The following is a 26,923-nucleotide window of genomic DNA, read 5'->3' as shown; positions in this document are numbered from 1 at the left end:
GAGGTGGGGGGAGAAGAAGGAAGAAAGGAAAGAGGGAGAAAGAGAAAGAAAGAGGAGGAAGAAAAAAGAAAAGAAAAACAAAACAAAAAACCAACTTGGGGGACGAAGGAGACTTGAAACCTAAGTGTATACACTATGTGACCTAGGACCAGAAAAAAGTTATTAGGTGATGGAAAATTTTTAATAAAATCTGTAGAAAATGGTTTATATCAGTGTTAATTTTCTGATTTAATTATTTCATGGTGGTTATGTTAAATGTTAATAATTTGAAGGCTACCTAAAGGGTACACAGGAATTCTCATACTATTTAACAGCTTTATTGAGGATACAGTTCACATACTGCAGAATTTACCAGTTTAAAATATTCAAGTCTGTGGCTTTTTAGGATATTCACAAATGTTTGCAGTCATTACCACTATTTAATTTAAGAATGTTTTTGCCACATCCCCAAAAATCCCTTATCCTTTGGCAATAACTCCCACATTTTCCCTGTCTCCAGCCCCTGACAACTACTACTCTCCTGCTTCTGTGGATTTGCCTACTTTGGACATTGTACATAAGTGGAAGCAATACGTGGCCTTTTGTAACTGGCTTCTTTCACTTAGCATAAGGTTATCAGGTTCGTGCATGTAGAATGGATCAGTACTTCCTTCCTTTTTTTTTGCCAAATAGTATTCCATTGCCTGGCTATGCCTCCATTTTATTCATCCATTCACCAGTTCTTCCCATTTTTTGACTATTACTAATAATGCTGCTGTGATCATTCATGTGGAAGCTTTTGTATGGACATGTTTTCAATTCTCTTCATTATATCCCTAGGAGTGGAATTTCAGGGTATACGGTAGCTTCATATTTGACATTTTGAAGAACTGCCAAACTTTCCAAAGTGGCTGCACCATTTTACAATTCTCCTAGCAATGGATGAGAGTTTTAATTTCTCCCCATCTTTGTCAACACTTGCTATTGTTTGACACTTCGATTCTAGCCATCCTAATGAGTATGAACTATCCCTTTGTGGTTTTGACTGGAATTTCTTTAATGAGTTGAGCAACTTTCCATGTGCTTTTAATTGTTCATTTTTGTAAATTCTTTGGAGAAATGTTTATCCAGGTCCTTTACCCATTTATTAATTGAATTATTTGCCTTTTTACCATTGAGTTGTGAGAGTTCTCTATGTATTCTGAATACTAGTCCTTTATCAGATATAGGATTTCAGAAATATTTTCTCCCATTCGGTGGGCTTTCTTTTCATTTTCTTGATGGTGTCCATTGAAGCCCTAAAGCTTTAAATTCTGACAAAGTCCAATGTATCTGTGTTTTATTTTGTTACTTATGCTTTTGGTATTATATCTAAGAAACTATTGCCTGACTCAAAGTAATGAATATTTATTCCTATGCTTTCTTTTGAGTTTTAGCTATTATTTGTCATTAGTGGAAATTAATAAGCCATAGATGGATGCAATAATATAAGGACTCTTAGAAATATAATGTTGGGTTTTAAAAAAAGCATGCTGCAGAAGAATACATACAGAATAAAACATGAAAACAAGCAAAAATCAATAATATATTATTTTGAGATACGTCCATAGGTAGTAAAACCATTTTTCAAAAGTAAGATGATTCTAAACCTAAACCTCAGCATAGTGGTTCTCTCTGTGGGGTAGACAGATGGTTGGGACAGGGGAGAAGTACTCTGGGTAGATTCTCTGATATTGGTAACACACTGTTCTTAGGGTGGCTGGTGCATTTGTGAATGTCTGCTTATATTATGCTTCCTAATCTACAGATAGAGTACATATATTCTTTGATATAGGGTACATGATAAAATTTTGAAGGAGGCAGACTGTGATTACTACTTTGCAGAGATTTAACTAACCATGTTTTGAGCTTGTGGACTGCTTAGTATGGCCGTACTTTTATTTTTTTATTTTATTTTTTATTCTTTTTTAAATTTTTATTTATTTATGATAGTCATACACAGAGAGAGAAAGAGAGAGAGAGGCAGAGAACACAGGCAGAGGGAGAAGCAGGCTCCATGCACCGGAAGCCCGATGTGGGACTCGATCCCAGGTCTCCAGGACCACGCCCTGGGCCAAAGGCAGGCGCCAAACCGCTGTGCCACCCAGGGATCCCCCTGGCCGTACTTTTAAACCCCCTCAGCATACGGCAGAGACTTGCAAGGCATTAGGTGGAGACAAAGACACGGATCTACTCTCATGGAGAATTCCAGCCGTTTTCCTCACAGGGAGACATGGATTACATAATCCAAAATAGTAGGTGATTAGAATAATCTTTTTCTACCTCGCCCTATATACTCATTAGCAGGCAATAAATTTACCTTGCAAATCATATTCTATTCCAGCTCCCTGATATTGATGGTAAGGTGTGTTCAGTGTCAGGTGTCAAGCTGCCTAGAATTTAAAATTTTCCTTTCACTCCCTAATCTGTAAAATCCTATTTATCTCATTGACAGTAAGCATAATAAGGGCAGCCACCTTGCCTTCTTATTTGCCACTCTACACGAGGCACCTAGCACAGTGTCTGACATGTAGTAGACATTTAGTAAACTTTCATGATGAAATAATTGTCATGGGAAAAAGGAAATAATGTTGAAAGGCTTGACAGAGAGTCGATGTTACCTAATACATCTTAACTCCTTTAATTTGCCCTTCTTCTACCCTTCTGAAACTGCACTTCCACTTTGGCTGTTGTTTGCATTGCTGCTTTTGCTTTAGAAGCACCTGGGGAAACTCAAAAATAAAAACTTAATCATGGCCCATTCCACCAAAGGTTATTATTTAGTTGCCTAGTATATCAACTAGCACATAGTAGTGTGAATAAATTTGGAAGGGAAGGAGGGGAAAAAAGACAGAATGACAGAATAAAGACAGGTGGTTTGTTCATTATACCATAAGCTGTCTTTACAATAAACTCATCTTTGATTTTAATAACTGCAGATAATTCTCCAGTCTGATTACCATTGATTACATCTACTATGTTCCTATCCTCCTTAAGCAGCATTAAAAAAAAAAAAAAAGCAAACACACCCTCATAGGTTGATTATAAGATGTTTCTTGTTTTTTAAAAAAATACATTGTGGCCAGGGGTGGAAAACGTATCTCTCAAATCTGGGAAATGCAGCCCATACTCCATAAGAGCTATTGGCTTTGAATACCCTTCTCTATATAGAGCTCCATGCTCTGGTCCTTAGTCCTTTCTGGAAGTTACTCTGTTTGTTCTGGTAATGATTCTTGTAGAAAAAAAAAATCTAAGTATGTTTTTAACCTCCCTCTCTCTGTTTGGTTATATTTAGTTCTTGCCTTCCCAAAAATATATGAGCTATATTTTCAAAGTCTAAGTGTACATGAGAGAGAGAGAATGTGAGTGAGTGTGTGCATGTGTATGTGTGTGTGGTGTATTTCCTGTGTGAAACCATTATTTCAACCAACAGGAGCTACAGCTCTAAACCTAAAGGCCATTTGGATCAAAAGCAAAGGCTTGTCCTTGGATTTGAAGTTGCTCCTGTCTCTAAGTTGTTCGGAAGGCCACTGCAGTTTCAGGAGGTACCATCTCCAAATGCCAATTCCTACCTCCATATGTGTGTGCTTTTAAAAGGTTGAATTGCCCTGAGGTAGGGCTTGGTTTTCTGTGTTTAAAAGTTCATTTTGTCAGGAAATTGTAAATATAAAGTTACCTTTCCCTGTCGTTTATCATTCTGCAGCTCATTAAATTTCAACTAATTGCATCTTCAGAATTCAAGATCTTAATGTTTCTCAGCTTTCCACCAGAGCAAAATCTTAACACCCAGGTCGTTAGAGTTCTATTTACTTATCCTAGGCTATGAAAAGATCTTCGTTTAGAAATAGGCAGATCCTGATTAATGAATATGACTTAGAAATTTGAAAGGTAAATATTTCTAGTAAATCTCACTCATTTTAGTAGTCATTCTAATTGCTTGTGGCATTTTCCTTAATGACATCTTCTGGTGGTAAAATGGCAGCAGTGGCCAGGAAAGTAGATTTGACAAATGTCTAGCATACAGGAAAACGTGAACCCTTAAATAGGTCTGATTCTTCAACTTTTTAGGTGGACTCTAAGCTTCCATCAAAGCCTGATGGGAAAAGTCTGGCTCTGTTGACTTTAAGCTGACGTGATCACTTTTCTTCTAAACCCTTTGAAGACAATGAAGGGATCCCAGTGCCATTCTATGAAAAACTGGGTGGAGGAAGTTGCTCCCAGTGAAGCTTAGCTAAAGAGAGGAAAGCTAATCCTGGGACATTTGTTTTATGTAATCATAGTCTGTAGACAAGCAACTGCCAGTTTCCAGGCAAATAAAAATAGTTTGTATTTGAAAACCAATTTTTACTGCAGAACTCTTTATGAATTCATTTTACCTGTTTCAGTTTTAATTCAAGTGCAAGAGGAACATTACTTTTTTAATGAGCCAACTCCTACTGGGTTTCTTTAATTTTTAAGCATTTCGAAGAAGAAGGGGTAAAGAGAATACCCATAAATTATGAAACAGACTGATTTTATCCAATCTTGCCATGCTTTTGACACCTTTTCTTGTTTGTCCTTTAAACTTATGTTGGGATGAAATGTTCAAATGAGAACCAACATGTATTTTTATTTTCTCTTACTTGTTTAAGCTGCTTGAAAATATATTCTGTGTGAATTGGTTTGTTTTCAGTTGCTTTGCCTGGTGAGCACCATCATCATTTTGCAAGGGCTTTATTTTGTTGTTGCATGATACTCAAAACATTAGAAGGTACATTTGTGATTTATGGCGGCAGGAAAAGTAGAATTTAATCTGGAGTCACCCAAATACGGCAGGGTGAGGGCGGTATGAGGATAATGATAATAAATGGTGATACCATTTGCTAGGTAGGCTCCACGAGTCTCAAAACCAATAAGCTAAGAGATGCATATTTGAATCCAGTTGTATGAAAACTAACTTTATGAATACAGGCAATTATATCAGCTGACTTTACTTCGAAAAGATAAACAGGGAAAGAGTGGGGGGGTGGGGGGGAGTGGGGGTAGTCCTTTCCAGAGAGTAAGGAGTGTCTTTTCTGCAATAACTGTCACCATGCTGCAGTAGCTTCTCCATCTCTAGTCTCGTGCCATCATATAACAGGAGAAGGTGCCAAACACTGACACTAATGTTATAAAACACTGGACCATGGGAAACCAGTGTGTGCCCACCACCATCCTCTGGGGAGTGGGAAGAAAATAGTAAAGCCTTCATTTTTTTATTTTTTTAAGAAAAGGAAATTAAAAACAAAAATAAGCTCTGCTAATGTTTAATAGATGGATTGGCACCAGGAGCTTATTTGGTCTGTGTGTTAGAGAGTCACATATTTAGTTGTGAGGGAGCTGGAATGCAAAGCCCCTGTTTTGGTTTTTCTAACCTTCCCCATCATCATTTGAGTCCATTTGACACAGGATCTGACTCCAGGCTTAGTGCTTTTTTCCACTAGAGTTTTCTCTTCTTCCATCTGAGCATGACTTAATTCAGTGGCAGTTGACCTGGTCTATTGGTCCACAAGGGGAGGCAATATTCACACGCTTCCCGCTGCCTGAGGAAACCGGAGTCATGACCTCTGGGGCTCTTCCAGAGCCATGTCATCACTGGATTTGCCTGCCCTGCACTGTAGAAGTTGCCCAGTCACACCCCTGCCGCAGGGGTGCTGTCAACTTGATCATTATGAGCAACCCACAAGTCTTGTCACTGGGTAACAGTCTACACCACAGCACAAGGTTCCTGTGCTGAGTGACCTGTGACTGAAAGAAAGCTAGAAACTTCAACCAAGCTTTATAAGAAGAGCAGGGCGGGAGCCCCTGACCTCCTTGTGCCTTGACTTTCCTGTGTCTCCCCAGGCTCCGTTCATGCTGAATATTCATTCATGTTTGTTCCTTCATCATCCTCACAGTCCTCCTATTTGTTACCCTGATTTGCACAGTCCTTTTGAGCTTATTCTCTGGAAAAAATAGGGAAAAGGCGTTTTACTTACCAAATAAGGGACAAGGGGGAGCTATGTTTTGGGAGAAAAAAAACGCCAAAACACCCCCAAATGAATTGCAAGCTCCTGGGGTGGCTTTGATGGAATATCACTATTGAGCGTATGGGGCAGAGAATCTTGCATCTAATACCAGGTTTTTCTGTGTAGGTGAAAATGAAAACAACCCAGAGTCAATTAGATTTTTGTTTTGTTTTGTTTTGTTTTTAATTTGGTAGAAAAGTGAGCTGTGCAACTTGTCTTCTCTCCTGAGGAGATCAGCCTGATCAGAAACTTTTCACTAATTTTGCCACTCACCTGGGGACTAATGGAAGCAGGCAGGAATGAGACTTCCAGAAGTGGCTTTTCTGGCTCCTTGAATGAGTCCCTATTTACTCTTAGATTTCTTCCCATATAAAGGCAAGGTAATCTTCATTTGCAGAGAACTAGAACCTTCTGAGGCTGGAAGGGAAATTTGTTATGGGAGATGAGAATGCTGATGGTTGACATGTGTCAGAGGCCAGCTGGAATCCAAAGTGGACTGCACCTTGCTGAATGCTCTACTCACATAGTAGTGGAGTACCTCCCTTCCCAGTGTTCATATGTTCCTTTGGGACCTTCTGAGCACTTTTTTTTTTAAGATTTTATTTATTTGACAGAGAGAGAGAGAGAGAGAACACAAGCAGGCAGAGCAGCAGGCAGAGGGAGAAGCAGGCTCCCTGCTGAGCAAGGAGCCGGACATGGGACTCAATCGCAGGACCCTGAGATCATGACCTGAGCCGAAGGCAGACACTTAACTGACTGAGCCACCAGGTGCCCCTTCTGAGAACTGCTAAATTGATGCCTGTTGAGGTTGTTCACCTTTCTCCTGTGACAGACCACCCTGCTCTCGGTTGGTCCTTGAGAAATCTTCAGCAGGGAGGTCATCTCTCTGTCCTTCCCCAGCAGAAGGGAGAGCAGACAAAAATATTAGTGCATAGTGGCAAGGGCTCCACTTCCCTTTTTTTCTTCTCAATATCCTTGATGGACCCACTCAATTTTATAGCAGTGTTATTTATTTTTGAACTTGAGTGACAGTGATATCGAGGAGCAGGGAGCTGAAAGGGAACTGTACGGCAAGGTTTTTCTACAGCTCCTATCTATTCCCATAATAATTGAGGCTGTAGGAATACCTCCGGTCCTGCACATGGACTATTTTCCACTTTCCTTAGTCCAGCTTCATGGACTACAGATTGTTCCCCTGAGAATGGCTGTCCTTGGAAGTTCTATCTGTCATTTGGAAACTGTTGACAAAGGGACAGATTTTCTTTGCAGGATATACCAAACCCAAGGTATACATGGCTGCTGTCCAATAGAAATATAATGCAAGCCACATATGTAATTTTAAATTTTCCAGAAGGAACATTCAAAGTACATAAAGAAACAGGGGAAATTAATTTTAATAACATTTTCTTTAACCCAATATACCCCAAATATTATATCTACATAGCATCAATATTAAGAAATTATTGAGATAGTTTACATTCTTTTCTTTGTATGAAGTCATCAAAATCCAGTGTATATCTCAGACTTACAGCACTTCTCATTTTTTTTTCTTAAAGATTTTCTTTATTCATGAGAGACACACAGAGAGAGGCAGAAACATGGGCAGAGGGAGAAGCAGGCTCCATGCAGGGAGCCCAATTTGGGACTCGATCCTGGGACTCCAGGATCACACCCTAAGCCAAAGGCAGGCATTCCACCACTGAGCCACCCAGGCATCCCAGCCCTTCTCAATTTGGACTAGCCACATTCCAAGTACTCACTAGCCACATGTGGCTGCTGGCTTGATTAGTGTGGGCCAATACCTGTAGACTTTATTATTATCAATCACAGTATTTTTCATTTGTTCCATGGAGCTGTTTCTTGTTGCTTGGGCTGAGTGCAAATGTATACTTATTAGTGAAGACCATTTAGTAATTTGGAAAAGGAAAGAATTGTCTTATTTGCCTAGGCTTTAGTAGAGTAATAACAATGGCAGGCATGAGACAGTTTTTGGAGATGACCCTTGGTGGGATCCTGAAGCTGGCATTCTGACAACCAGGGAAGACGATTCCTCTCTAGAGAGACTTGTCTGGGGGGATGGACAGGTCTGCTACTGGGGCAGTTTCAGTTCATTAAATCTAGTCATTGTGATGAGGGTCAAAGGCGACTCTTAAGAGGTTAGGGAATCAGTAAAGGGCTCTGAGAACAGACTGAAACAAGAAGCCAAGCAAAGAATCCCCTCAAGTGGGCCCCCATGACTTTTCTATTCAAACTAGAGGAAATATATTATTCTGGGTCATTATTAGAAGTAATTTTAAGCATGTAGTTAAATTTTAGGTAGTTAAATTTTCTTTCAAATAGCTCTAGGTTGCAGTGATGGCTTGCTGGATCCTTTTCAAGTTGGCTTTGCTTCCTGTTCCCCTCTCAAAGCAACTGAATTATTTAGAGTTAAGTTGTAAGAAGGCAGGAATAATTTTCTTTGGCCAAAAGACATTATTTGTATAATCGCTGGACGCTCACTCAAACTTGTTTCTCCACTTTCATTTTTCTTTACTCGTCTTGGCATAACCAGCTGGTAGGGGAATGGCAGGCACATGGGGGTGTTTATCCTGAGTTCATTCACCCTCTTTCTTTGTCTTCATTTTTCCTTAAACTTGGAAGCAGAATATGTCCCTTTTGAAGAACAGCTTGGTTGCAGAAGTGACTACCGTTTCATTCAATGGTGGCATAATTTTTCCACCAGTCTTCTCTAGGTAGGCCCTGGGGGATCCGGCTTCCTGCACTGCAGCCCTATATCCCCACAGAACCACCAGGAAGAAGTAGAGCCAAAAGTGCAAGCAACAGGCCTCAAGGGCTGAGGCACTGTCCGCGCAAGCTTGACTACTGTCTCCAGTCGCAAACATTTCTTGAACATTCTACTCCACAGCTGAAATTCAGATTTTCTTTTGCAGTTGAGCTTTTGGGAAACCCTGGGGAATTACCCTAGGTTGAAGTGGATATTGGTGAAGTTAATTCTCTTCTGTTCAGGAGAAAGGCACTGGTGGGTCATGCTAATTGCCTCCAGCAGAAAGAACTCCCAGCTACACTGGGGTTTGTAATAGAAGAATGATAAGTAAGGCAGCCAGAAGAGGAAGTGTGGAGGGCTGCTTTGTAGGAGTTTCATTGATTTAGCATCTGTAGGGAAAGCTTCTTTTTTTAAAAAAAGAAAAAAAAACCTTTATTTTTGATGAGTGCACAGGAGAACATTCAAAACTAAGACAGATAGTGGCCAAGTGGGGACCGCTGTGCAGCCTGGAATAGCATAGGCTGCTGTTCGACCATTTCCCCAGACAGGAAACCACAAAATGTTAGAGATTAAGGTCACTAGATCATTGGGAAAAGAGCATAACTTTGTCTGCAAAGTATTATGATGGATTGTAAATGGGCCAAAATATAAGCATAAATCTTTCGTCTAAAAATGCAACAGAAATCCAGCCTTCTCACAAAGGCGCAGTTGGCTTTCCTGTCGTACTGAGAGACCAGAGCCCCCTTTGGCGGGATTTCAGTAATTTTCCTAATAAGTAGAGGAGTAGTAGGAAAAGCAGAGAGAAAAGCTTTGTGTTCTCTGTCAGTAACACGTGTGTTTCAGTTTGGGTTTAAAAAAAAAAATGCTAAGGCTTAGATCAGTAAGTGGCCCTCATGCAGTTTATTCTCAATCTTAAACTTTTCTACTGGTGACAATGAAAATATATCAAAATCACATTCATATGCCTTTCTGCCCCAAATCCCTTCTTTCAAGTATTCTGTTGTACAGCCAACATGGAAAGCACTGATGTCTTTTTTTTTCCCCTTTGAGTACCATGGGCGACTCCCTAACTTACTTGAAGTCAGAATCTGACTTTAGAAGACTGGGGGTGTTTTCAGGGGAGTCTGCAGGTCAACTGGTCTGCGGCTATCTTTGGCTAATGGTTGGTTGCTTTTTATCTTCCTGGAAAATATTTACCCTTCAGGGGTGTGCACTGTGTAAAATAAGGTTAATTGTCATCTGATTCTGTTCATCTGGTCTTTACTAGGGAGAGGTTTTCTTGCTGAGAGAGTTAAATCCTTGGGAAAAAAAAAAACCTGATTTATATACATCCAGAAGCTGCAAAGTTTATGGTTTAAAATGTTAAAATGACTAGATTTTTAAAAGAATTAAGTGGACCTGACTGGTTGACCCCTCTTTTAGGAAAACTTTTAGTAAACTATGTTTACTATGAAAGAGTAAACATGCCTCTCCTCATCTAATTATTCTCTGCTTTGGAAAGTTAAAAAAAATCTGGAGCATTAGGAGGCTAGGGGGTCACATCTTTTCATATCTGTTCCCTGGGTGTCTAGTCCTCAGGCTCTCCATGAATATTTACTATTGAATAAGTAGAGATTTCCTAGCAGCAGATTAAACAAGCAAACAAACAAAACACACTCCACATATAAGTGAGCATGCACTCTTTCCTCCAACTCAAACAAAAGGCCACTTCCCTTCCATTTTCAATGGAAGTAAAATTCAGCTGCCTGTGGATCCAGGAAGGAAAGGAAATAAATGAACAGAGTTGGATTGAGACCTATTGATCTTTCTTTTTTACCGATGACAAAGACATAGATACAGGGCAATATTTTCCTCTTCTAAGAAAAACAATAGCATAAGCAGTAAATAGATGACAGGTGCCCTTGCACCTCTGTCAGAGGGGACACTGAGGAAGGGGTGGGGCTGGTCTCAGGGGGACAGCCACTGCACAGGGTTAGCTCACTGTGGGTGAGTGGAAATACAGGCACAGCTTGGTCAGATCTCCCAGTAGTTAAGTGCTGGCCTCTAATTCCAAGAGCGGCAACAATACTGTGTAGACTACATGAGTATATATCTGTAAGCACAACGCAGACCTCCAGCAGCCAACTTAAAATTTCTGCATCCCACTATAGGAACTCACTTTCCAGGTTGTTCTTGATCAAAAGTAACAACAACGTTGTTAAAACCTTCCTCTTCAGGTTACAGGATACTTTTGCATCTCACATCACATCTGGCCCTTCCAACAGTCCCAGAATATAAATATTCCACTTCACAGAGGAGAGAATTAAGGCTCAGAGTGAGTCGATGACATACCGAAGGTCACTTAGTAAATCCAGGCCTTGGGAGGCTGAGCTGGGGCTGGAGCTCAAGCCTTCTGTCTGCATGCCTCATACTACTTTTATGAGCCCACTGTTTGTTTTGTCAAATTGATGACCTAGTGCAGTTGCATTAGAATTATAACTCTTATTACACCCTAAATCACGATTGTAATTCTTACTTGGAGATTGTAGAGCTATTTAAATAGCTGCGTTGAGCTTTTCAGACGTGTTGATAATAATAATAGCTGTTAGCACTCATTGAACATTTACTCTGTGCCCAGAATGCAGAGAGCTTTCCATGCATTATGTTACGTCATTTTCCCAGACACTCTCTGTCATATATAGTTCCCTTCCACCCATTTTACAGATGAGGAAATGGAGCTCTAGACAGATTGAGGAATTTAAGATAATCTTGCTAGGAAGTGACAGTTAGGATTCAAACCACAGAGCCTGTGCTGTCAACTATAAATCTGCATCCTTTCATTCCACGCTTACCTTTAGGTTTGCTTCCTGCCTGTGGAATTACAAAAATGGAACAAACCACTTGTTCAATGTGTTCCTTTGGGGGGCAATGATTTAGTCAGTGAGGAAGGACAGAGGAAGGGTTAGATGCATGGACTTTGGACTCAAGCAGATCTGAGCTTGACTCTACTACCAGTCACCTCATCTCCCTCTACCTTTGTCTTCTTGCCCCTAAAATGGGATTTTTAGGGAAGGTGTTGTGAAATCATGTATAGTTCCTCCAGCATAAGAAGAATGAGAACATTGGGGATCCCTGGGTGGCTCAGCGGTTTGGCACCTGCCTTTGGCCCAGGGCACGATCCTGGAGTCCTAGGATCGAGTCCTGCATCGGGATCCCGGCATGGAGCCTGCTCCTCCCTCCTCCTGTGTCTCTGTCTCTGTCTCTGTCTCTGTCTCTCTATCATAAATAAATAAATAAATCTTAAAAAAAGAAGAAGAATAAGAACATTCTGCTGTTATTCAAAAATGTCCTTTTAAAAACTATACTCTTTATTATTATTATTATTTGACAGAGAGAGAGAGCACATGCAAGGGGAGTGGCAGAGGGAGAGGGAGAAGCAGGCTCCCTGCAAAGGCTATATCCTTACCATACTTTTCTAGCAGTCAGATATGGGGAAATTTCTTGCAATTTGAATCCCATGCTTCAAAACTGAAAGTTCCTTTAAAAGAGTAATTTATAAAATTATGGCTCTGACTACCAAGAAAAGATTGCTGAGATACCATGCCCAATGTGTGTAAAATTAGGAGTGAAAGGCATGTTATTTCAGGCATTTGAATAGATGGAGTTCTGGTTTATACTGGCTGGATTTCCTCCTACTGTAGGCCTTTTCTGGAAGAATGAGATTGGCAATCAAGTATTTAACACTAAAGTACCATCCGCATATTCTGAAGGCTTATTTTAGAAGAAGGGCTTTTTGAGTCTTCTAAGTCATTCTTGTTATCAACCCACTTGAAAAGGAGGAGGACGTAACACGCACTGAACTCCTAATTTGTGTCAGGCACTATGCTAGCAACTCTGTGCGCAGCATCTCATTTACTCTCACTACAATGAGATGTAGCTCTTCCCATCTTCATGCCCAAAAAAAGGAATGCAGCCCAGGGAGGTTAAGCCACAAGTCCAGGGGTTCCCAGTTACTGCACACTGGGGCAAGGGTGACACAGGTTCGTTGTTGTATGAGTTTGGATTTTCTGCTTCCAGCAACAGAAACAACTGTGCTTACATAAAAAGAATTGATCAAAAGACATGATAAGTCATGGAATTCACAGAAAAATTGAAAAAGTGGAGTGAGGTAAGATTGGGACCGCAGAAAATTCTGGGGATCCAGATAGGCAAACTAATGGGCAGACTCACCAGGGAACCTATGTCACTGTGCCCACAATTCAAATTTATGAAAAGAGCATTTGAGTGCTGTAGCTTAGGTCACACGCTCATCCCTTGTACAGAGGAGGCAGGATGCTGTGATTGACAGCCTCCACTAGGGCTGGATCCATTGCAGGTGCACAAGTCCTGTTATCAAAGGAAGGGAGAGTGGATGTAGGCAGCCCAAAGCAATAGATGATCAGCATACAGCCTTATAGAAAACTTCTAGAGAGTACGATAGACTTTACCCAGTAAGTGTCAATACTTTTCCTGGGATGCCAGGTCCTGTGCAAGGCTGCAGGCAGGAAAGTGCTAGGAGAGCCCTGTTCTCAGGAAGCTGATGCTCTGCCTCAACTGCTTAATCAGTGGCACTCCCTACAAGAGAAGTGAGGCATCTGTTACCAGCTGAATAATGGCCTTGTACACATCCTTGTGCTTAGAGCCAAAGTGAGAAATGACTGAGAGCTGTCATCAGAGTTGGACTAACAGACCAAGGTTGTTTCTGAACTGGAGGTGTGAACTGTGTCTCACACTCAACCAGCTCTCCATTCCCAGAAGCTTCCAGTAGCACTAAACATTTAGCTGTGGGCAGTCAGTAAATGCTTGTTGGTTTGAAGGAATTTCGCTCTTTTCTTAAGGAGTTCTAGGTAGGAGTTTGGAAGTCTGGGATCTCGGACATATCCTGGCACCTCTTGTGTCACAGTTTCCTTAACAGTTAAGTAGAGGCAGACGTTGTAATTCCTGCCATCTTGACCTCATGAAGCGTATGAGAATAAAGCCATATGTACAAGAAAGCACTTCGGAAGGCAAATAGCAAAAATGCTTTTCTCATCTCTGCCTTTGGACCAAACAAACAAACAAACAAAAAAAAGATGCTTGTAATCCAATCTTTCTTATAAATGCTTGAATTCTAGGATGGATTTTTAAGGTCATCAACAAACAAACTAGTTAGGCTATTTATCTTGTCATGAAAATTGAGCACTGATAATATTTGAGTTTATTCCTCAGTAAAGACCACCATTTGCCAGCCAAGATTCCCAACCTCTTAGTGTTATTGTCTTATTATCGTTTCATTATAAAAACATCCTAATTATATTTAACCCCCCAACACACACAAACAACCCTAGCAAATAGTCAACTCAAAACAAATCACCCATATTTTAGTTATCTTAACTGTTAGCGTTTTGATGTATTCTTTTCCCAAGTTGGAAGCACCTTTATTGAAAATGTTGTAACTAGGGCAGCCCGGGTGGCTCAGTGGTTTAGCGCCGCCTTCAACCCAGGGCCTGCTCCTGGGGACCTGGGATTGACTCCCACGTCGGGCTCCCTGCATAGAGCCTGCTTCTCCCTCTGCCTGTGTCTCTGCCTCTCTCTCTCTCTCTCTCTGTGTGTGTGTGTGTGTGTGTGTGTGTTTCTCATGAATAAATAAATAAAATCTTTAAAAAAAAAAGAAAATGTTGTAACTATAGAGTACAAGCAGTGGAATCCTGGTCTTCACTGCTTTTTAATAAGAAGTTATTTTTCCATGTTTTGCAAAACCTTCCATTTCACCAAGCTAACTGATCAGATCTCTAAGTAGTAAAAGAAAAGAAAATTCTCCTTTACTCTTTAATTAAGGCTTCACAGCTGTCCAGGAAAGAAAGTGAGGACACTGGGTGTTTCAGGGGGTGGCCTGGTGTTGTCACTGCAAACCAACTCCATCTGGCCAGTCGGTCCGTTGTGCCTTGTGTGATTTAGTCTCTGCTCAGAAGAGAAGGGTAGCTAAAAGCTGCATTCATGTCGGTCTCCATCTCTCTGTCTTTAGATCTTGTTGCCTAAAATACTAGCAAGCCTCAGGGAGAGGTTTGCCCCAGACTGTCACAGGGTTAGCCTGAGAGCCCTGCCTCCTGGGAAACTCCTCAGGCCAAAGCTGACCAGGGCAGCTGGTCACCCTACCAGGAAGAAATGGAGCAAATGTATCCAGATCCTTCATAATTGGCCAGCTCATCAGGGCTTAGGCTTTGTCCCGGAACTCCTCTGACTACCAGGACAGAGGTAGCTGAGTAGCATGTGCCCTTAGGCATCAGGACCACCCACTCCTACCCTCCACCCACCTGGCTTCTTGGCTCACTGTCACTGGATCCTGAGATCTCTCTCCCACTCACCCAGCCCTAAAGGCTACTGAGATATTCCTGTCAGGGCTGATGAGAGTAAATGTGACATTTAGATAAAAATAAAAGCTCTGGAATTCTTATATTTAATGCTGGCAGCCTTAAATGCCAGCTTTGAAATCACTTCACTTGATCATTAATCTGATCTTTCCTTTTTTTTTTTTTTTTGCATTTGACTTATATGCCCTTTAGAAGTTAAAAATGTTTTCCTTGCTTTAAGAAGATTTCCATTTGCCCCCCAAAGTAGGCCTTCTCCACATCACATGCACAAAATTATGCAGTTCGGCCCTCCACTGTCTTGTTCCAGAGAGTTAGTGCTCTTGTTTGTGATGAGTCTTGAATAACAAGGGGCACAGCTCAGGAATGGATTTCATTTCAATTCAGTCCAACAAACGTGTATTCTAATGCTGTACAAATAAGCCTGTTTTGGCTGTAACCTGTGGATTTGCATCTCTGAAAGATAAAAAAAATTCAAATTAATTTCAAAATATACTGATGATAGGAAGATAGCTCCAAGAGACACACAGAAAGATGCAAGCTTCATTTAGTGGCCACGGAGTGGAAAACAGCCTGATGCACTTGTGTATTTGGTAGTTAATCAACATCTTTTCATGGAATTCTAGCAGAGGAATTACTTTGTAGATGATTATCTTCGTTAATCAGGCCTTCCTAGAATGGTGGAGTATTTAAGCCGTGTTCACTGGTACAGATCATGTGTAATTGTTTCCATACTGTTGGCAAAACAGCTGTAGGAGTTTTGCATGGGCCATACGTACCCAAGGTCTTTGAGGCAATTTCTTTGTATAAACAATGCAAATTTTCATTGCTATAGTTGAGTTAAGTTTTTTAAAGAGGCTTTAAATCTATGAAGAGCTTTTCCTTTGAGTTTTTGCTTAAGGAGAGCGGAGGTGGTGATGGTGACCCGGTAACATAAAAGACCCGGTGCTCCAGCCGCAGAGGCCCAGGACTCTTTCATCTTAGGCTGAATCCTGGCCCACTGCTGCTCGAGGATTTGGAGTGTGTAAAAGTCCGGGGCTATTTAATTATGGGCAAGCCTTTTAAGAAGCCTACACCAGGAAGACAGAGATGAAAACATATGCAGTAAAACATTTTATATCCAATTTGAGGATTCAACCAAAGGTCTTCACTTGAGCAAAACCAGAACTTCCAAGTAGATCAAAGGTAGCATTGGAGTTGAGGAAAAATTCTTTGCCAGGGATTGAGGGACAATATCTTCTGAGAATTAATATCGTGTTAGTTTAGTTACATAAAAATAACCTAAGAAGAGTGGAAAACAAAGGAGAAAATTACTCAGATTTTGTACCACCTTAATTAACCACTGTATTCATTTTTTAAAAGTTGCATTCCATATCTGTAAATATGGAAGCCTATTTTATATATTCATAGTTGTGTATGTGTATATTTGATTTTCAGCTTTCATACTTAACAGTATGTGATAAGTATATTCCACATTGCAGCATGGTTCAATGAAATATTTTAAATGGTTTTGCACTATTCCATAGAATTTCTGTATCCTAGTTTATTTAACCCAGTCACTAATTATGGAACTTTTAGACTGTGTTCCAGTTTTTCATTATAAGACTCAATGAATATATATATATATATATATATATATATATATGTATGAAAATGAATATATATGTGTGAATATGGTTATAAATATGGCTTTTATATATGTATATATATTTTTTATTTCTTTGGATTATTTTCATAGATTTTTTTTCCACAAACTGGGGTTACTGGGACAGAGAGTCTCAGCATTTTCAAATCCTTTTGTTGAAAATGGATCACTGTTTTCCTGAAGAGTAGTGCCATTTTACACTTCATCAACACTAGGTATTATCTGAATTCTTTTCAAGCCAGTTGAATATTGTTTTTGGAGAAAAGACAGGAATTGTTTCAGAGTTGTTTCTGCTATAAGATCTACTAACTTAGCAAAAAAAATGTATATATATATATAATATCCTAGGAAGAAAAGGCATTCCTCATTGTTGACAAGTGGCTATCATGTCTAAGAAAAGGAGGCCATAGAAGTGGCATGGCAAACATAGTTGCCTCCAACAAGTCACAAATCTGAGGCACCTGCTTCTATCCATCTGCCTCAAAAAATTATGGTCGCCACTGTAAAATCAGTGTCAGAGGGAGAGAGCGTGGATTAGCAGCTCCTGAGAGAATGCCCAGCTCACCAGCCTGAAAGCCAAGTTAATGAAATGCAGTCTTCGTGCAAATCCAATGGTGTAGTGTTCCTCAGTTCCACGGAAATGTAACCACAGTCCTCTTCTTGTACACAGCTGTACATCTAAGTGATATCACTGGGTAACTCAGCACAAATGCTTTTGTAACTGAGAGAAACCTTTGTGCAGATTCCTGTGAAGGTTCGAACTTTTGGAAGAATAGCAATGGCTGGGGCAGCCCCAGTGGCTCAGCAGTTTAGTGCTGCCTTCAGCCCAGGGCCTGATCCTGGAGACCTGGGATCGAGTCCCACGTCAGGCTCCCTGCGTGGAGCCTGCTTCTCCCTCTGCCTGTGTCTCTGCCTCTCTCTCTCTCTCTCTCTCTCTCTCTCTCTCTTTGTCTCTCATGAATACATAAATAAAATCTTAAAAAAAAAAAAGAATTGCAATGGCTGAGTCAAGGCTGGCATTTATTTCAGGTTGTTGGTGTGTTGTGGCCAACTGGAGGACAATGACCCCACCCTCCTACTGGGCTGGCCTCTCTGAGCACACTATCAGAAAACCTCACATGACCTTGCCTCTCGTGCACATACTATCTATACCTAGATAGGTATGCTGGCTTTACCTGTTGAGTCCCACGTTTGCCCACAACTTGATTTCATTTCAGGTTCTGATCTACAATGGCCAACTAGACATCATTGTGGCAGCTTCCCTGACAGAGCGCTCTCTGATGGCCATGAAGTGGAAGGGGTCCCAGAAATATAAGCAGGCGGAAAGAAAAGTTTGGAAGATCTTTAAATCGGATTCCGAAGTGGCTGGTTACGTGCGGCAAGTGGGTCAGTTCTGTCAGGTACGGAGATACTTTGGGACCTGTAGGTTGTGGGGAAGGGGATGGTGGGGTCGAAACTAAAGCCTGCATCCCAGTAAGGCCTGGCTCGCCCCATGCAGAGTCACACAGCAGCCCAAGCGTGTCTTCCGTAGCCCTCCTTTCCACAGAGCAGTGTCTGAGTTCCTTAACGTACATGGTGCATAACGCAAAACAAGATGAAAGGTGAGATATTGTTCAAGAGACAAGATGACAATCAAAAAGATAATACTCAGCCCAAAAAGGCAAATCATTAATGAGAGAATTTGTCCGTTGGGGAACAGAAGGGAGCTTGAACACATGATGTAAGTTAGCTTCAATGTAATCTCTTCTGGCAAATCTGTGCTCTTATTTGGGTCCCACACACGAAGCCCCAGGACGGAATCTATCCATCTGATGCCCCTAGTGTGACCTTCACTTTAGGAGTCAGACCTTGCTCTGGCCAAGCCTGTCCACTGTGCCTCCCAGTTTATAGGCTTCAGCTCCTCAAGGGTCGGCAGGGCTTCATTGGTGACTACTTGAGGATTCCACCGTTTACCTCCAGAAAGCTTTTGGAGAGATTAAGAATACTTTTGCTTAGTCAAGAGGAGAAATTTAAATCTTTTGGACCTGATTTTTTTTCCTGCAATTTTTTATTTGAGGCAACATTGAAACCTCCGTTCTGTATTAGGTATTTGGAATTACAGCTTTCCAAACGCTCGAGCTTTTCATTAGGCAAATCCATGCTCCAAATAAAAATTAATTTCAGAAGCATACAACCTTAAAAGTACTTTGCTTTGGGAAAGTAAATGAGAGCTCACAAAAATGTTCATAAGGGTCACTGAGTTATGAAATGCATTACTCATTTCTGTTAGAAGGAATGATAGATGGAGCCGGAAGTATGGGTAAGTCTAACGTATAAAGCTCCCCTTCTGTTCCCCCTCCCCACACATCATTCTCACCATTTAACAACATGTACGAAATTTAAATATCATGCAACGTTAACTACCTTGGACAAAGGAAACAGTTGAAAGATGTATTTCTGGGATCAAGTAAAGGGAAACTCTATGTTGGAAAACTTATAACATTATAGTTTCTAAATGGAGATAAACTATACCAAAGAATTAAAAACTGGTGCCACAGCAAACTAAATGAGTCAGAACAGAAACCGTTCTGGCAAGATGCGTGTGAGGTCTGTAAGTGAGGCTGACGAAGGACGGAGAGAGGAGTGTCTGTTGACCTGCAGAGAGATCTGAAGAGAAGGCGATGAGCGTGCTTGTCTGCCCTGTGTGCTTCTGTAAACTGGAGCCCAAGCAGTCTTGGGTTGGGTATTGACTTGGGAATCACAATAATTGGTTAACTCTGAAGATTGATTCCAAAACATTGGAATTCTTGGACAAGTGGAGGCTCTCCATTTGCAGAAGATATTCTGGACTTCATTTTTGGTATTATTTGTCTGTTTTTAAGTAACACAAGTAATATAAGAATTCAGATATTTTTAATTTGATTTTTATTTGATTTTTTAAGGATTTTATTTATTTACTCATGAAAGAGACAAAGAGAGACACAGAGACATAAGCAGAGGGAGGAGCAGGCTCCCTGCAGGGAGCCTGATGTGGGACTCAATCCCCGGACCCTGGGTTCATGACATGAGCCAAAGACAGACACTCAACCACTGAGCCACCCAGGTGCCCCAGGCTATACACTTTTTAATGTTTAATGATTGTACTCAAGGGTAAAATATAAGGGTAATATAAAATATATATCTGGACTTATTTAATTAGAATTACATAATTTAGAATATTACCACTTTCCAGATAAATGCAAGAACCTTAGATCTTCCTTATCAAGTCTCCTGGTTTTTGTGTTATCATTAAAAACAAAAAATTCCACATACAGTTTGAACACCACAAAACATTACTTGCATCATGTTACACAGCCAGTGTCACTGTGACTTACCCATAAATTGATCCATTCAGTCCCCCTTAAGCCTCTTTCCCATTTCCATGCTTATGACTGAAATTATTTTTTTTTCGCTTAAAAAAAAATCCCTTTATTTTTTACTTTAGTAAAGTTGTGCGGGCAACAGTTTCTGTTTTTGTTTGTCTGAAATGTCTTTGTGTTGCCTTTAATTGAGAACTCCATTTTTCATGGAATTGAAGTTTAGCTAGGCAGTTATGGTCTTTCAGCACATAAAAGATATTATTCTGTTGTTCACTAACTTGCATCACTTCAGAGGTGAGCTGTCCTTTTTACCGCTGTTCCTTTGAAGGTGATTTTTTTCCCCACCTGACTACTGTTAAGATTTTCTCAATTTTTGGTTTTCAGAAGATTTGACTATGTGTACATAGCTATGATTTTAAATACATATGTATACTATTCTTGGGTTTCTTAAGCTTTTTCTTTTAAGTATTTTATTTATTTATTCATGAGAGACACACAGAGAGGCAGAGACACAGGCAGAGGGAGAAGCAGGCTCCTTGCGAGGGACCCGATGTGGGACTGAGTCCCAGGACCCCAAGATCACGACCTGAGCCAAAGGCAGACACTCAACCATTGAGCCACCAGGTGCTCTCTTAAGCTTTTTGAAACTAAGACTTGATGTCTTTTGTCATATTTGGAAAATTCTCAATCATTATCCCTTCAAAAACTGCTTGTGCTCTGTTCTCTCTTTCCTCTCAATCTAGGACCTAATTATGCAAATGTTAGACTTTTTCATTTCATCCCATATAGCTTTATTTCTGTTCTTTATTCTTTCCATTCTTCAGTCTGATATTTTGTTTTTTCTCTTTGAGTTTTCTCTTCTCCCCTACTACTATTCCAAATATGTTGTTTAGCCCATTATTTTTTTTAACTGCAGTAATTATTTTTTGTCATTCTGGAATTTCAGTCTTTTTTCTTTTATATAGATCTTAACTTTTAGATAATTATCTATTCCTCATCATGCTGTTTCTCAAACATATTAATCACATTTACTTTGATATCCATTGCTGATAACTCTTAGATTTGTATTACCCTTTAGCCTGATTCTATTGTGTGTGTTTTTTTTTTTTTTTATGGTAACTTGATCCTTTTCTCTGGTATGCCTCAAGTTTTCAATGGAATGTCAGACATTATGCTGGTAAAACTGTAGAGATAATTTGAGCTTTTGGCTGATGATACTCTCTTTTAAAGAGATTTTACTTTGCTTTGTCAAGCAGTTAAATAGGGGTCAAGCACTTGGATCAAGTCTGGAATTGATTATATTTAAATCTGTATTTTAGCTGGTCTATTTCCATGGTCCTAAATTGACATTTGTAGTGTTAACTAGGGCCTCTACTCTTAGGCAGGCCATGAACACCAATTTTTGTCTCCCCGCAGCTCTGTTCAGGTTTCCAGCTTTTTCACTATCACGTTAATAAAGATTTTGTAGCCTCTTGGTCCCTGAATCAACTATTGCTTTGATGGGGAAAGAACCACAGAATATCAGAGTCATCTTGTTGCCCTCTCCTTCGCTTTGTAACCGTAGCTCCTTGTGCTAAGCAGAATAGTGGTTCCCCAAAGAAGCCCTTCTCCTCATCTCTGGAACCTGTGAATATGTTATGTTTTACAGAAGAAAGAATTAAAACTACACATGGAAATAAGGTTGCTGATCCTCTGACCCAGAGATGGGGAAATTTTTCTGGATTATTCAGTGTCATTACAAAGGTCCTTATAAGTGAATGAGGGGGGAGGCACCTGGCTGGCTTAGTCGGTAGAGCATGCGACTCTTTATCTTGGGGTCATGAGCTTGAGCCCCACATCAGGGGTAGAGCTTACTTAAAAGGAAATGAGTGGATGTGGGAGGCTGATGAGTCAGACATTTGAAGATGCTACACTGCTGGCCTTGAAAATAGCAAAAGCAGCCATGAGCCAAGGAATGCAGGTAGCCTCTAGAAGCTAAAAAAAGGCAAGGCAACAGATTATCTTCTAAAACCTTCAGAAGAAATTCTAACATCTTGATTTTAGTCCAGTAAGACCATTTCAGACTTCTAACCTCCAAAATTATAGGATAAGAAATGTATATTGTTATAAAGGCACTGAATATGTGGTGATTTGTTACAGCGACAATAGGAAACTAATCCATTCTTCATGTCCTGGCTGTCTTCATAGGTCACCCTGACTTTCAAATGGGCATGTTCTGTATTTTTGTCCAGCTTTCCTTGTTTTATTTTTCATTTTTTGTTTCTTTGTTTGTTTGTTTGTTTGTTTGTTTAGCAGGGAGATTGAGAGCAACAAGTTTCTTTGCCAAGACAGGAAGTGGCACTTGTTGCTCTGTTCTTTTAAGATGATACCATACATATTTTCAAAGTTACAGTATAGATTCTTCATTTATCTTTAAGTAATATTCTATTGATTCCATTAATAGATGTAATTAATTTTCTTAACAATTCTCTTCCTGTTGACCATTTAAGGTTGTTTTCTTTTGTGGTTGTAGCTGATATATTATTATTAATTTCTAACAAATAGGTGTTTCAATAATCTGATCTATGTCAACTGTTTAAAGAGACCTGTCAAAAACCACTATAAATTTTGTGTGCAAAATAACAAAAGAGAGGATGGAAGAGAAAGTATGCCAATAAAAGACAGGAGTTATAAGGGTGGGCTCATCTATCAATATTTATGTTCAGTAATGATAAAATAGCTTTGCTTCTTGAGCAAACGTGTCAGACATGATTGGTATTTCATGGCTATCATCAGAACATCCTTGCAAATCATACAGTATTATTTCTCTTTTACATATGAGGAAAGACTGAAGAAGGTAAACAGTCCTGTATCATCCAATGATAGGATGGGGATTCGAACCTTATTCATTCTGCTTCCATAGCAGTTTTATCAATGCCTCTCATATTACCTCTGATACTTAATTGCCAGTAATATAGGGACTGTTAGCTAAATAGAAGGGAAACACTCAGGGTAAAACTCCTTTAGGTAATTTTTTCATGTGTTTGAAAGATACTTGTTAAGCTTTCTTTGGTGCAATATAAAAGAGATACTTATAAATACTCATGAAGTTCTGAGTTACCTTCAGTAATATATTAGAGCACAGTGCTCTAAAACATAGGGATGATAATAATACCTACCTGCTAGGGACTAAACTATGTCTCTCCTAATTTATGTGATGAAGACATCACCTATGATGTGACTATATTTGCAAAGATGACGTATAAGGAAGTAATTTAAGTTAAATAGGTCATAAGGGCAGGGGTTAGTGTCCTTATAAGAGACAACAGAGAGCTCCCTTGCTCTCCCTCTCTCTGCCATGGAAAGACACAACAAGAAGTCAGCTGTCTACAAACCAGAATAGAGCTCACACCAGAAACCAAACTGGCCAGCACTTTGTCTCAGCTCCAGAAATGTAAGAAATAAATGTCTGTTGTTTAGGAACAACAGTGTACGGTATCCTTATAGGATTATTGAGGGAATTCAACAAGTCAATTAGTATAGAGCAATATCTCATCATAGTAAACGTTATCTCTAATCATGTATAGTAAATTATCCTAAATAATATATAAAAGTATACATAATAAAAGGAAAATTATAAATAATAAATAGTAATTAAAGGAAAATCATAAATAGTAAAATTATAACTAGTAAAAATTATAAATAGCAAAAGTCAAATCAGGGAAAATGTTTGAAAATCAACCCTTAGGAAAAGTTTAAATATTAATATTTAGGGACACCTGGGTAACTCAGTTGGTTGAGAGTCTGTCTGCCTTCAGTTCAGGGTGTGATCCTGGGGTCCTGGGATTGAGTTCTGCATCCAGCTTCCCAAAGGGAGCCTGCTTCTCCCTCTGCCTATGTCTCTGCCTCTCTCTGTGTGTCTCTCATGAATAAATAAATAAAATATTTTTAAATAAATAAATATTAATATTTAGGCTATTAAGGGCAACATGAATGTTGAGCTGCTAGGGAGTGATGGACATGTCACTTGTCCCCCTGTCTGCTACACTGCTTTGTGATGACAGTCCCACCAAGGCACTCTCAGCATATCCTCCAGATTCCTGATGGCTGTTTCTGCTACCTGTTACCTATATCCCTCAGAGCAGCCTTGTGAGACGCTCCAGCGCCTGGCACTGCACATGTGTCCTGCTTGGCTCAGTGCATAAAATATCTAGTTCAGAGGCCAGGCTGTGGCTGCAGGGCGGCATGTGCTACAGAGGTGGGCAAAGGCATTGGCCGCCACTCAGAAATTGTGACAAATATCACACTAAGCCCACTGACTCTTGTGAATGCAAAACACATTGAGAGATGAAATGGCCCTCCTCTGGCTGCCAAAAAAATGGTAACAAAAGAAGCAAGGCCCACATGTGTTTGTGATAGGGAGTGTTTTACCGCACGGCAAGGGATCTGAATTTTATGGAGGTGATTTTTAAATGTTGGCAGAGCTCCTGCCCGCTTAATGCCTCCGCGTAGGGTTGAGGGTGGCGTGTGGAGATGAGGGGGAATTAAGGAGAGAAAAGAGCCCCGGTGTTAACAAAGGCATTCTCTGTGAGCCTTGGATTGAGAATCCTGTCCAAACATCAAGCGTCTGATAATGAAAAAAACGGGCCTTAGCCATGGACTTACTTTTCAGCCTTAGACACACAAAACAGAAGCATGTGAATGTGTCTGCCAAAAGAGAAACCTCACTCTTTGCCAAACTCCACAGCTCTTAATTTAAAAATCAAAACCAAACTAGACTTGTCTCCGGATGGTTACCTAAAGTGTCCACTTGAAAGAATGACAGCTGTCCCTGGGGAGCAGCAGGGTAAGAGATAGGGAGCCACTCCCCCACATGTTCCCATCAGGCGATGCCTTGGGAAACCCAGAGACAGCCCCAGCCAGCCTGTGGAGGGCAGGTGAAGAAGGAGGGCTGCGTGCGGCCTCTTGCTGGTTCTGGCCTAGAAGACAATGTGCCCTTGGCATCTCTGCCTTTCTAAGATTCAGACACTGCCTTATTACAGCATCTGGGGCAGTGGCCTCTTCTCAGCTTGTTCATCTCTAAAGTGCAAGGTTTGGACTGAGTTATCTGTAAGATAGCTAAGAAAGATCTGAAATATCTATATTTCATTAATGCTCAGAAGGGCTCAGTTAGCAAGCAATATAGAACAGAATAGTGGCCTGTGTGTGTGTGTGTGTGTGTGTGCATTGACTTAATAGTGGTAGATCAAAGATCTAATCCTCTTTCTCCTTGGCTGGTGAAAACCCAGACCAACACTGTCAGGGCTACCCTGCTGTTCCTTTTACGGTCTTTCTCTTCCCTTATCCAAAAGTCACAGTTACTGTTCATGATCTGTTTTGATGTTGCCACTACTTTTGAAACAGGATATTTTGTTTTTACACCATTGAATTGCTATTTCAACCCCAAGGAAGTTTTGACTCTACATTTAGAAATAAAAAATTTTAGTCAGAATAACACTGATGAATTCCGTTAAGAACATCTTTCTAAAATAAACTTCACGAAGCTAAACTTTCTGAAGAAGGCATGGAAACCATTTCAAATTTTTCAATCTTTATTTCACTGGAAATATTTTATTGAGACTAATTATTTTCCACATTGAAAGAAAAGTTTGAGTCGCTGGTCAGTTTTCATTCTTATCAAATGTTACTGGGCGTAATTTCTGCTAACATGAGTTTTGCAGAATTTCCAACAAGTCTATTTTTCCTGATTGCAGTTTGAGTCATTGTTATTTTTATTTTATGTTTTCATTATCAATATCAATTCGGGTTATTTAATAATTACAGGATGGATTATCTCAGCTAGGTAGTATTTTACAGCTGGAACAAATTTTAGATCTCATTTTTCAGGTGGTAAAAGTGAAACCCAGAGGTTAAGTGACTGTCCCGAAGTCTCTTACTCATTTCATGACTGAGCTGAGAGTGGATTCCAGGACTCCTGGCTTCCGGCCCAGTGGTTTTCTGCTTCACTAGGGTGCACACCTCCAGAATGATGCATTGGCAGCTGCATGCTAGTATGGTGAAGACTGGAGCCTGCATACATCTCTGCCATAATTCATGCAGGCCTGAGAAATCTTGTATTTCACATCTACTTTTAGCTGTGAGGTCACATATGTGCACCCGCTTCCTATAGACAGAGTATCAGGGTTTTTAAAAGGTATATTAGTGCTTAGTGGATGGTAAGGCCAGGTTCATCCTAAGTTAAGAAGTTATGGTTTTATCTCGAACTTCTGATATTAATAAAAGAACAGATGCTGAAGGTAGTTAAAATGAACAGAGGCAACATGATAGGCAGAGCCTCATAGTGGGAGCCTGAAGAGCAGAGCACCAGCAGTGTGCACAGCCTGTGAGTTTCCAAACAGGAGCCCAGAGAATAAGAGCCAGGGGAGAGACTATGAAGGGTCACGGGCCCTTGATGGTAGTCAAGAGGTGAGTGCTCCATTGTTGAAGCAGTGGGAGGCAGGCCATTCAAGGGTTTATTTTTTCCCTTTTTTTATTGTAAAATACATAAAACATAAAATTTATCATCTTAACCATTTGTTAAATTTAATTAAATAATTATTTTTAAAAGTAAGCTCCATGTCCAACATAGAGCTAAAACTCAAGATCAAGAGTGGAATATTCTACTGACTAAGCCAGCCAGGCACCCCTAATCTTAACCATTTTGAAGTGTGTCATCCAGTGGTATTAAATACATTCATAATATTGGGGTGCCATCACCACCGTTCATCTTCATGGCTCTTTTCATCTCC

The 26,923-nt window shown here is 40.2% G+C and overlaps 1 protein-coding gene across 1 annotated transcript in view; it reads left to right on the top strand.

Annotated features, from left to right (window-relative positions):
• Positions 1 to 26,923, top strand: part of CPVL (carboxypeptidase vitellogenic like) — a 108,564-nt gene that overhangs the window by 61,398 nt on the left and 20,243 nt on the right. The window contains exon 11 of the mRNA XM_055314777.1: positions 18,036 to 18,218. Within this exon, the coding sequence (XP_055170752.1) occupies positions 18,036 to 18,218 (183 nt within the window). The remainder of the gene's footprint in view (positions 1 to 18,035; positions 18,219 to 26,923) is intronic.

This window comes from Nyctereutes procyonoides, unplaced genomic scaffold, assembly GCF_905146905.1.
Source record: "Nyctereutes procyonoides isolate TBG_1078 unplaced genomic scaffold, NYPRO_anot_genome, whole genome shotgun sequence".
NCBI classification, from domain to species: Eukaryota; Metazoa; Chordata; class Mammalia; order Carnivora; family Canidae; genus Nyctereutes; species Nyctereutes procyonoides.
The sequence above is the reverse complement of the archived record's forward strand: the minus strand, read 5'-3'. Positions and strand labels throughout refer to the sequence as shown.